The sequence below is a fragment of the Aptenodytes patagonicus genome, chromosome 5 (assembly GCF_965638725.1).
Source record: "Aptenodytes patagonicus chromosome 5, bAptPat1.pri.cur, whole genome shotgun sequence".
Lineage (NCBI taxonomy): Eukaryota > Metazoa > Chordata > Aves > Sphenisciformes > Spheniscidae > Aptenodytes > Aptenodytes patagonicus.
This window is the reverse complement of record NC_134953.1, coordinates 59,185,036-59,197,877: the sequence shown is the minus strand read 5'-3', so window position 1 is coordinate 59,197,877 and position 12,842 is coordinate 59,185,036. Positions and strand designations below refer to the sequence as shown.

The 12,842-nt window shown below is 40.1% G+C and overlaps 1 protein-coding gene across 1 annotated transcript in view; it reads left to right on the top strand.

Annotated features, from left to right (window-relative positions):
• The window catches only part of CACHD1 (cache domain containing 1), a 112,828-nt gene that overhangs the window by 47,840 nt on the left and 52,146 nt on the right, over positions 1 to 12,842 (top strand). Inside the window, exon 3 of the mRNA XM_076340005.1 lies at positions 3,378 to 3,526. Coding sequence (XP_076196120.1) covers positions 3,378 to 3,526 — 149 coding nt within the window. The remainder of the gene's footprint in view (positions 1 to 3,377; positions 3,527 to 12,842) is intronic.

Below are 12,842 nucleotides of genomic sequence, written 5' to 3'. Positions count from 1 at the left end.
AATCACTGAGAGCTGGAATGCCTGTTCACTGTCGTGGATTTTTGTGCTCCAGTGAAACCCAACTATGGAAGAAAAATTAAGTTAGTTTTGTTAGGCTTCATCTGGATTATACTTCTCGATTTGATGAATTGGAACCATTTGTTTTTAGTAATTTTTCAGCTGATTGGTGTGTTACCCTTAGGTTCTTAACATGGTTTATTCATTGTAATCAATTTGCAATGGAACATTGCTTTTGGATGATCTTGCCGTTGGTGACTTTTTTGAGTCAGCTGTTTTTAAACTGGTTTTGATTGTTGCGAGTATTCTCTTGCTATCAGAGGGCAGTATTTTTAAGGTTCTTCAGATTAGACAAACTCAGTTCTTCCAAGCGTGCTTCTGTCCGTGGGCAGGGAATAGATGTCTGTGTAGCTCTGGGAGGCTTCAGGTCCCTTGTTGCTGACATGCACTTGACCCTCTGCCCCGACTGAAGTGTTGGATCCTATTTAATAAAAGTAATGTAATGACTTTGAGCCGTTCAGAGGTTTTTCGATGGGAGATGCAGTTTAGATACTAAGCATTTGCTTTTTATCAGCTTCTGAGGTACGGGCTCTTCTGAAAAACAGATTTCTCAGATCTTCAGACTCCGCACAGCAAGGTAAAATTCAAAGGCTGTGGGGTGCTTTTATCGTTCAACCTGGAAGGTGAAAACTCATCAACACCGAAACCTCATCTTGTACAGCATTCATTTATCAGAGAAAAGCAGTAATTCCAAACAGAGTCCTTTTGCTGTGGTGCTCCGTGTTAGTTTTGTTACTGCTAATGATGGTCGCATGGTCCTTTTTTCCAGCAAACTTAAGCTCTCTCCCCTTTTTGTGGTTTCAGGTAGGGAAACAAAGAAGTGTATAGATTCAAGTATCTGGTTTATGTAGTGCTTAAGCACAAGTATTTCATTTGCCCAAACTGAGAGAGGAACTTTGTAACCATGAAACTTAAATGCTTCGATTTAGGAAATTTGGCTTGTGTATGTTTGAGACCCTCCAGAAGAATAGACTTCTCAAGGACACATTTGAGGAGTACAGTTGGACAAAAAGAAAGTTTACTGGAAAATAGAAAGGGAACTACCCAGCAGCTTATTATCTAACAACTGGGAACAATTTAATAGTGTTGGATGCCTGACATGGAGGAGACCATTAGTAGTCCTCTGGTGCCTTGGCAATAAATCATTCTACAAAGCTAATTAGGTATAATTCTGCAAGTCATTTGAGCAAGGTCTTATTAAAACCTGTGCTCCTAGGAGACCTGTTGTTGAGCTGCAGCATTTGCTGGGAACAATGGAGGCAGAGGCAATGCTGTTATCAGTGTGGGCCTTGTTATTCGCATAACGAAGTAAATCATGATGAGATGTCCTGTTAATAGTTAGGAAAGACATTTGTCAGTCTAGGGGATCTGAATCAATCGACTGCGTTTCCCAGCACACAAATGTAGCGGCACTGTTAAATTATCCCCGTAGGGTTTGGTGTGTACAGGGAGCAGGAGAGATGAGTGTTATGAATTAATGAGCTAACTTCAGCTCTGGAAAAAGTTTGCAGAAACGCAAAATGCAGTATTTCTGAGTATCCAACAGGGCCGTATATTGCTTAGAGATGATTCTCTTTCATTTAGGATGCATCTGGTGGATGATTAAGTGTAATAGATATGTTGGTGTGAAAAGGATACCGAATGTGCCAGAGCAAATTTTGTACGTGGCTGATCCATTTCATTAATTTCTCACTTTGAATGAAAGACTAGGAGCAAAAGTCTCAGTAAATGTTTCTTGTAAAACCTGATGCTTCCTAGTAACTGTGCTTACTGTCGCGTTTGCTCAGATAACAGCCACAAATTTTCCCTTCCAATTTTCCCCTGCAAAGTCATTAGTCAGACTCATTGTGAAGTGCCTAATGAACTAGACACAAGCAAGCTCTTATCCGACAGCACAGGAGCTTCAGTAGGCCTGTGATGTGTCCCAGCAGGCTCTACCCTTGTTAACACCGTGTGCCTTCGAACTGCTTTGAATCTGCCTGGCACGGAGAGAGCACGGGGCTCTGCCTGCATGAGCCTGCATGATTTGACCATGCCTTTGAATCGCACACCAGCAAGCCCCGATGCAGAGCTCAGAAGTATTTGTTAGCAAAAATTTGTAGACTTGATTTTTTTTTTTTTTAAAAGAAACATTTAAAGAGAAGGGCTGAAGTACCCAATTTGCCATTTCTAAAGTTAGGCACACTAATTTTTTTTAAAGGCCTGAGAATTGCTGGGGAGGGATGACAGTCTGTTTGTTTTCACTTTCTGAAAGGAGAGAAATATGATCATCTGCTCTTACAAGTAACAGTGTAACCTCTAAACCTTGTCCTGATTTATAAGTGGCTGCCTTCATCAGAGTGACCTCTGACAACAAAGGGCTTGTGGAAGAATTTCACCTGTGCGAGATGGTTGTCATTATTTTCTTTCTGTTATAATATAATGTCAATTACCGATTTTTCATTTTGTTGTTGAAGTTTGTAGTGCTGTAGCTTAAGACTAGCCACAGTGAGCTGCTAGATTGATGAAGAAGATCACTCGGAAGATGCTCGGCTAAAAGCCTGTGGTGCCCCCCAGGAAAGCAGCAGGGGATACAAAGAAAAAAAGCAAGAACTGGGATGGCTTATTTTGCCCAAATTGCAATGAGGAGAACTACATGAAAGGAGTTGTGAAATACTTCTGTGCAGATCCACCTGACTGAAGAGGCTGTTGATGAACAGAGAAATATGCATGGCAGTATTTGGGGTTGCCTGGATCCTGAGCTCGTTCCCTTAAACAGATTCAGTGCACTGGCAGATGTACTGTTGGCTGTTTGTTCCTGAAGCAGTAAGAGATTTCTCTGTAGGTGAGGTCTTCTGTAAAACTGTAATTTGGGCTTTCCTTAAGCCATTTATGGAGCTGCTTTAAATTGACTTGTGGCCTGTTTATTTTAGTCTCCATCATGTCCTTGTCAGGCCTTGCAAGAGCATCATGTTGGAAAGCTTCAGTGGTAAGCCAGTAGCATTGGTAGAGTCACATCCAGGTATCAGTTCTTAATGAAAGGGAAGTTTGATGTAACGGAAATTTCACTTTTCATACATGCAAAACTCTATGTTCAAGTACCCATTGCTAGATGGTAAATGTATTTTATCTTTTTGTATAGACTGCTTTCTGTGGCCAATATTATTAATTACTTGACTTCACAGTGCTTAAGCCACCAAAATAGAAGTACAGTGAGCAAAGCAGACAAGTATTATCTTTAACATATGCAGTTTTTACTTTCCATTTAAGTTGATTAATAAGGAGCAGGGTAATACAGAGAAACTGGCTTAATTTTAATCTTTCTTCTTTTTTTTTTTCAGTTGGCAAAAAAAATTCGTGAGAAATTTAACCGTTACTTGGATGTCGTGAATCGTAACAAGCAAGTAGTGGAAGCATCATATACTGCTCATCTCACGTCGCCCTTGACTGCGATCCAAGACTGCTGTACTATTCCACCATCTATGATGGAGTAAGTATTAAATTCTGAAGTGACTTATGCTGTCATTTAATATGGGAAGAAAAAAGATGATTTCTTTGCAAAATGGCCTGTATTTTCTGCCATTCTTGATAACTCTGAAAAAGGGGGAAGACAGTACTCCAAAGGTGCTCCTTATCTCGTCCTTATATTCTTTTACATTTCTACTATGCACACGTTTAATGAGGAGCTCTAAACAAGAACTGGGACTCAGCTGTGATGGGTTGTAAAATGAAACAAAAAGGAAAAAAGTTTGTTCAACCCTTAATTGCATGGAATAGTCTTCTATACAAAATGAGTCTGTCTATATCCAAGATACTGTTTTTGCATTGAGACACTGCTTACCCTGAATAACTCTTCAGAAGCTGGTCATGGGACTTCCCCCCCCCCCCCTTCCTTGGAAGTGCAGTAACCAAAATCACGAGTTGGTCAGTACATCACATGCTAAAAAATACTGCATTACAGTTTAATCAAGTTGACATGATGCTGTTTGATACACAGAGGTTTACCGAAATTGAGTACATTGCTTGGAAACAGAATTTGTTCCATTTTCAATTTGTTTTGTTTTTAAATACAGGAGTTTTGAACAGTCTAAATCCAGGCAGTTGGTTGTCTTTAATCACGTTTTATTATGCTGCGTATTTGCAGAAACTTCTTTGGGTTTCCTAATTGTAGGAAGGTATGATAGAAGGTCTGACTTTTTGCCAATAAAAGTGTAATAATTTCTTTTAAATGCTCAACATTTTAAACATTTACTTCCACATGCACTAGAAAAGAATATAGAGTAACTTTCAGTTTAAGCAAACCTTGATTATAGAGTATATTTTCATTGTTTATATCTGTCTGATTTTAAAACATTTTAGAGAGAGGAAGGTAATTTGGATAATAAATATTAAAAGCACTTTCTGCAATCTAACTCTGTAAGACAGCTCTTCTCTTAATGGCAGCGTGCTTTCATCTTTTCTGAAGTATGGCATTAACCTTTGTTTATATAAGGATTTAAAATATTCACTGCATTCAAATATGTGGTATGAATCTGTGTCTGGAGAGAAAGGCCACTTGCTTGTTTTGCGTTTGTTTTGATTGGCATGAAAGTAAGAAATCTTGATAGGGTTAAGCCTCAGGTGGCTCCAAAGAAAGGGGTACCTTGCTGTTGGGTTGTGCGTAGATTTAGTGGTCTTGGTGCAGTTCCTACTGGACAAGGTGCAAACGTGAAATGGTGGCACATCTGGTGCTCAATGGCCAGGCTGTCGGCAGCGTTAGTAGAAAAGTCAAGAATTAGTTGAGGATGAAAACCTTTTTGCCCTCTGATGTCTCCGTGCAGGAGCCGCCAGCCAGCAGTAACACCTTTCAAACAAGGGGTGAAGAGAAGGAGGAATGAGGAGATTTATCACCCCCTTGTCAGTATTACATAATTTTTCATAAAAAACTAAAAAGAGAGGTCTGCTTTTAGTCTGCAAACTTTCATGAATTTCCTTTCACTTTGTCCTCCAAAATTACTTAGCTTGGAAGTCCTTTAGAAATTTCTTTACCCGTGGTGGACTTGCATAAGGATCCTTCACAGTAAGTGGTTTAAAAAACAAACCGGAGGTCACAACTGGCAAAGCAGAGAGGTGAATATTCTAGTTGCAGAGCTCCTCATTCAGGCTGTACAATATGATTCTCATTATTTAGTTGCTTGGCTTGATAATATTAAATTTGCTTAAGTGGTTACCAGACCGGTCTATCAGTCTGCAGGACCTTCCAGACAGCACTTCGGCAAGACCGGATCAAATATTTATGGTTGAAGAACTATGGCTTATCAGACCACTGCCGTCTTTAGGAAATTGTCTGCAAGTCATACAAAGAAAGAATGTAAAAACATGTTTTTCTTGTGAAACTTAACTTCAGAGTTGTTATCAGTACTGTGCTTTGTTAATTGCTCAATTGTCTAAATGTTTCTGCCATCATTTCGGTTGTTGTTTCTCCCCCTTCTGCCTCTCCTGCCTGCTGCTCTTCCTTTCATTTTCTTTCTCTGTGGCATCTCCCTTCTGGGAGATTCCCCATTTTGGTTAAAAATGTCAGGGGAAAAAAGCTAATGTTGATAACCAAGGTGGCATTATTAGGTCTTAGTTTGACACAAGTCTGCTGAAGGGGAAAGTAAAATGGTTCACACGGGCAGGAGGTGGTTGTTCCTGAAATGCTAGGAGGGCACCTCATGCCATTCCTCTGCTCAGCATTGTCAGCTACCTCAAAACCTGTCCTCGTCTGCCTACCTCTCCAGAAAAGAGATTAATTTTTAATAGAAATGCCAAAATGAGATAACTATCTTTTTAAGCAGAAGCTTTCCATAAAAATTAAAAGATTACTTGCTTGTTAGGATCCCCATTTCTCTCTCTTGGTCACCTCTAGGCCTGGTTAAAAGGGAGGAAACGGCCAGTGGGGCAAGTGTCTTTGCAGGCAGGTGTATCGGAAATCACCAATAGTTGGGGTTTTTTTTGTCCAGAGAAATACATAGACTGAGATTTTTGACAGAAAATACTAGAAGTTAAGATACCTACCTTAATGGTCAGATTTTGGGGAACTGGAACACAAACGAGTGTTTGAACGTGGATTTAGGAATTATTTTTAAAACACAGACACAAATTATCTCCCACCTGGATATTGTGATCATATTTTGAAGGCTACTGATTTGCTTGAACTCTTCCATCTTTAATTTTTGGACTAACTTGGTCCAGCTATGAGGAGGCCTGCACTTTTGAGAAGTTAAGTTAGGTGTGCTTTTGCTGGTGACAGCTTATCCTTGACGTTTAAAAGATGTGTGTTAGTGTTGGGCAGAAGAGGGCTGGAGTGAGAGCAACAATAATTATAATAGTTTGGTTTAGAGCATTTATTAGCTGCTGCTGTAGAACAGGTCACACTGAAAAAGACACAGATTTGTCTGTGCTATTTGCTGTTTTCAAGAGATACTTTGCTTTAGATTGTAACTTCAAAATGTGTGTGTCCTTAGGGCTATGGTTTTTCTTTCAGGAGGGTTGTGAAATATTTGTGTTACAACTACTAAACTCTGTGTATTCTTTCTTGGTGTAGGGAGGTGTTTCGTCATGTGACCTCTTTATTCAAGTAAACATTTGGTGCAAGAACAGTGTCAGAAGCACATTATCTTTAGGGTGTTTGTAGATTTGAAGGCTTGTCCCACAATATTTAAGGTTGTTTATCACATGGTGTTCAGCCTCTAAACGCACGATGACATTTGTAAATCTGAGGGCACTTCATGTTGTCAGGCAATTCCTCCGTCAGCCTTTTACACCACTGTCTAGCTTAGTGACATTGCTTTAGGAATGCAGCAAGTGTGGGTTTGTTTTGGAAAAATTATGTGGGAAGGTATTTACACTATCTGTGTAAAGTAGAGATGATAAACTATTGTGTAGAGAGAGGATTTATTTTGAGGGTTTTTTAATGGCTTGGTATCTTTAATTAGTTTATATTTGTTGTTAGCATTAACAAAATTATCCCTGTGTGGCCTTGTATTTGCTTGTATTTATCTTGGAAAATCTGAGCATTGGCTTAGAAGACAGTTTGCCGTGTTCCTTGAGAGCAACTGTGAGAATACCACATCTGGTGACTAGAAATAAATGATACAAAATAGGACTAACAAAGCACGAACTGGGATATAAAATGAACCTGGCATTTAAATTGCTCGTTTAATTGACTAGTGAGATATGACAAGGAAAACAATATTTATTTTGTTGGCATTATGTGGTGTTGGCTTTTACAGTGAAGAGCCCAGATGAGGAAGTTTCCATGTGACTGCGATTCCAGTCCATAGTGACTAGTTCTGAATTAAAATTAACAGCCTGGCTGTGCTTTTGTTTGCTATATTGTACCTGACATATACTGGCCTAACTAGTGTAAGTACTAGCAATCACATATTTGTTCTCCCCACCAAGGTAGGTTTGTGCAATGGAACTACCTTGTTCTGGAAAGTGGTGAAAATAAATAAATGAGAATATGCAAAATCAACTTGATGAGGCAGTGCAGTTGGTGGTTATTGAGCGGTTTTGGCAAGGAATTTTTCCATAGGCCTTAATTCAACAAACAGTTAATCATACGCTTATGCTCACCCAGTTTACCAAAGCATTTAAGCATGTGCTTGTGTAAATGGAAATTAATCATACGCTTAAGTATATATGCAAGTACTGCTAAGTAGAGGTGGACTGCTAAATTGGAGCATCAGAGCAGGGGCAGGCTATCTGTTTTTCTTCAGTTTTTGCTGTTCCTTGCTTCAGATATAGCTGTTTGCGTTTTCAGTTCTACTTATTCAAGGTTTGGGAATGGAAAAAATCATGATGGCGATGGAGGGAGAGACAATAGTTGAGAAGAGCAACCAGAGAGCGTAGGTTTCAGACAAGCTCAGAAGAGGATGGTACATAGATCCGGTATCTGCCCTACCATCCGGGCTATATTTGTGTCCGTGAGGTCGGAGCCTGGAGACTTGCTCCTCTTCCCAGGGCTGTGTGCTGCATCGAGGAAATGCCCGTAGCAGTTGAGAAGAGGCATTGCTCCAACCAGACAGAGTTAATACGGATAAAGTGCTCTGGGCTCTTAGCAAAATGGATGGGTAAACTGATGGGAGATAAGGAAAATGGATGTCAGGTTACATGCATCTTCTAATCCTTGACGCAATCCCTGCTGGAAAAATAAGGCTTTGTATTTCCTCACTAATAAAGGCTGCTGAAGAAGCCATGAGAAACAGATTTCATGCTGTCTCCAGACATTCCCTATCATGATTGAATTGGGTGGTTATTTACAAGACAATGTTTTAATTAAAGTATCGTCCTTCTTAAGAGGATAAATACCTTTGTGTAGAAGACGTTGTCTCCTGTTTGTCATGCCTGAGATGCTTCGTTCCCGAGAAGGCCCTCGGTAGGTCTTTAGGAAGTCTTGGAACTGAAATGGCCTGATGTGCGTGGGGTGCAGATGGGGCTATAGCAGAGTGTCAGCAAGAGGGTTGGGGAAAGAGTAAACAGTGTTTATTTATCAGAAGTACTGAGCACCTGCAGCTTCCCTGCACCTTCAGTGGGAACTTATGGGATATCTGTCAGTTGTGAAAAGTGTCTAAATAGGGGCTTAAGAAATGAGTTTCGGGAAGCAGGTTTGGAAGCATTAGCTTTGCGTGGGGTTGTAACTTTGCAGGTCTGCGTGATCTGACTTGTGAATGACAACTGAAATAGCTTTCTTCATAAAGATGGTGTTGGACTGGATGGCAATATGTAGATCAAATAGGTGTTTTATATTGAATATTTGCAAATGACAGAAAATCAAACTCTTTCTGCACAAAAAGAAAGAGTAAGTCTGATAATGTGTGTAATGTTTGAGTATTCGTCATCTACCTGGTATACAAAATGCCTTTTTCAGGAGAAGCTGTGATTGATGCTAGCTGGCTCTTGTAGGAGATTTTCAGAAGTAGCCCTATATAGTTCCAGTTTTGCCAGGTAAGTTAAAGTTACATTCGCACGGTAAGTACATGTGAAGATGCAGTTGCAAGTACGTACTTTACAGAATTGGTGCCATAGAGTACACTCCAGTGGTTTTCTCGACATAGCAAAGCCCTGCATATCTGCAGTAAGATTACCTTCCAAAAAGAAAGAGACTGTAACTTCTTATTCAGATGCATTTGTGAGGAAACACGCAGCTGCCTCTGCAGCTTTTCCAACAAAATAACAGAGATGATGCTTTTAAAGGGAGACAAAAAAATCTTCCCTAACCCAGTCTCGATCCTCCTCCTCTCCTGCCCAGTTTTAAGAATCATCATGCTCTGATGTGCTACAGCATTTCATGTCCTCGGATGTCTGTGAGAGAAGGTAGGAAACGGTTTCCTTGAGTTGCCTGTGACTGGGACCTGAGCGGGGAGAGAAGGGCAGAGTCGCAGCGCCGGGAAGCCACCCGGCATGGTGCCTTGCTGCTGTGAGGGGTGGCGTGGCCGACTGTGGTCCCCCGATAACCCTACATCTGCAGACAGGACATGAATACACACATGCGCTGGTGGAAACATCCCCCTTTCTCTTTGCTTCTACCCTGGAGGACAGAAACAAATTTCACTGCTGGTTTTATGGAAGGTTGTCACAGGTCTCCAAAAACCATACATTTAGAGGTGCATTGCTGTTCATTAATGCTCTTGCTTCTGCTGCTAACATATGTGTTTCAAGGTGGCTGGAAATCTATTTTTGTTCTTTATTTAACTATGCTGATAAGAGCTTAGGGAATGTATTTATCTAAATTTGTGAAAGGAGATGGAATGGAGAAATATTTGTTGGTAAAACATACCACTTGGCAGTGTTGCATTACAAACATTAATAGAGCTGTTTGAATAAGTTTACAAACCTATTTTTGAAAATGATTTACTCCCTGACTGTGATACCGCCTTCAGAAGTGGCCTGTTTTTTTTCTTTTTTAAACAGATGGTTAAATATTTGCTAATGCAGCTCAATTTTATCGCAGCTCTTTCTGTGTTTATCTTTCCTCTCTGGAGCAGTTAAGTGGGAGATAACGGGAATCCCATTCAGTTCCTTCAGTTGCTGCAATATCTGAAGAGCTGCACTTCCAAAGGAGAAGTGGGTGGGCTACACTAAATGAAATTTAGGATGTATTTGCTGTTCTTGCAGAGTATCAGACTACAGTAATGCATGTGGGTTCCTAGAAAATGTAGGGAGCATGCATAGTGCTAGTCTTGGCATGACCTTGTTTTGTCCATAAACTGTAGCAGGTACTAAGGAAATTGCTCTCTTTGACTGTTGCTTTTACTTTGTAAATGTGGCCAAGTTCCTCGTGAAAAAGTGGGTTTTGGAATAGTTTGTGTTACTGGCTTGCAGTCCTCCTTCCAATAATACACTTTCTTTACATCTGAGAGCAAGTATACTTTGACTTTTCAAGCAGTAGTTGAAATAATTGGAACAACTTCTGTGCCTTGCCAGAAGAAACTGGTTAACTGGATCATCAGTAGCTTTTTTTTGTTGTTGAATTTATTCATAAAAACATTGTTTTCCAGCATTCTGTTTAGATGCAGTGGGAACCATATATTGAAGTATTTATTTAAGTATGTAAAATATGAGTTAAAATCTTGCCTTACAATCAAGAAAACATGCCTAGTTGTGAATGTCAAAGGAAATGCTGAATTTTCAGTGAACTTAAGTAATTTCATTTCCATACTAAAATCAGCTTTAAATTTGTATGAACGGAAAGGGGGGGAAAGAAATGAATCTTAAAACAACGAGAACCCCTCAGTAGCTGCTCAAGTGTCATTTTTATATGCAGCTCCCTCATTTTTCCCTAAACTGAAACTGTACAAAAGAGGTTGATTTACACTGTAAATTCAGGCCGAACAAAATCCAATTGGAATTCACTTGAGCACTGTTTTGATGTAAGATTCAAAGCTTCTGCAAATTTATTTTATCTTCTACACTTGCTGATCTCCTGCTTGTAAATCCTGTTGAAGGAGAATAAAAATGAGTGCAGCCTGATGGGAATTTAATGTCTGAAGTTCAAAGCAGTTCGCACATCAGAGCAAACGTCAATCAAATGAACATCTTGCAAGCTAGGCAGGGAGTGCGTTTCTCCATGGGGAAGAGATCAAAGTGGGAGTTGCAGCTCTGTTTGCTCCCTCGGGATGCGGTTTCGATCAGTTGTTCATTAAAGTGAATCCAGAAGGAAGGGCTTTTTAGAGAGAGGCAAGGAAAGGGGGATGGGATGGGGTGAGTGGGGCTGTCTTGAAAGTGAATTTCAGCCAATGTCTTTTGCTCTCATTTAAGTAAGTACAAAAACTAATTGCATCTAAATACAGGTTTCGTGGTAAGGATTTTGGAGGACTTTCTGAGCGTTGGCGCTGGTGTTACCACCTAGGACATTTTGGGCCAAATCTCAGAGGAGACCTTGGTCAGCCACTGATGTTATCATCTGCCTTGTAGTCTTGCTGCTGGCAAAAGTGGGAGACACTGGTAAAAATTAAGTCGCCTTTGTGCAGAGAAAGGGTGGTGATCAATGCTTGTCTGCAAATCTTAAAATATTAACGTTTTGGGGTTTTTAACTTCTTCCAAAGCAAATGATGGGAAGAATTGTATGGTTTGAAACTTGTGTGGAAAACATGCAAGGTATAAATACATCGTAGGAAAGGTAAAACCAGTAGTTACAGCCAAGAATATAGGCATTTACTGTAAATGCCACATGGCACTGTTGAGGCTTTAGTTTTAATTATTGCTTTAATGGTGAAATGATTGCCAAATAGGTTAATAGTGCATTCTTAATTAAAACGACTTGGATGCAGCCAAAAGAAGCACATGGAAAATTCTCCAGTGTAATTAAAATGATCACAAATATCACAGTGTAAATTTGCCACAGTACTGCCTTTGCCCAGTTTCTGGTCTTGGTTTTCTGAGGACGTACATTTGCGATGGGAGCTGGTCTCTTCGCAAGGTCCTTGTATCATGGAACCAGTCATGCTTTAAAAATACACTCCATTGCAAGGTGTAAAAAGTCAGTTTTAAGGCAAACTGCACCTGAAAAGAGATTTGAAGTAGATATCCCACATACCTCAGTCTGGAGCAGTCCTTGCTCTAGGATGACAGGTCTGTCTGAGGGCTGGTCTTTAATTTGTGGGGTTTAAAACAATTCTTCTTCTGCATATTTTATTTATATCATTTTCCCATTAACTGTATTCTCTTTTTGCTACTTGTGTGCTGTAGCAAGAGAAAGGAGGGGTGGGCTGGGCTGCAGTAATTTTTTGCTTTCCTTTTCCAGCTCTGCTGCAGATTATTTAGGCATCTATGTCTTCATTTTCCTGATGGGTAACTTAATACTTGCTTACTGAGAAAAGCTGAGGGACTTTGTTGATTTTTGCATTAAAGTGCTTCAACATGCTCCAGTAAAAAGTGCAACGTAAATAGGGGTGTTTATAGCTGAAACACTGATCCCCTTGCCCTGTGACGATCAGTTTGGGGCTGCAGGAGAGCGCCCGTGGCGGGGCAGTTGAGGGTGATAACTTTATTTTTGCCTTTCTAGAAGGAATGCCAGAATTAGACCTGGTGTTTGTCTGCTTGAAACCCCATGTTAATATCTATCATGACTAAGAGACCTAAAATTCAGTTTGGCAGCTTTGTGTGCACGAAGAAGTGATGTAACAATACACTTAACATTTTGAATCAAGATACAAACAACTTCTCTGCTGGGTAATTTCAAGTGAGTAGTTTAGGTAGTGTGAGAACTGCATGTCAGGATGCACACGTCACTTTGAGTGAGTGTAAATGGTGACTTTTGGCATAAAATAAAATCAGAGCAG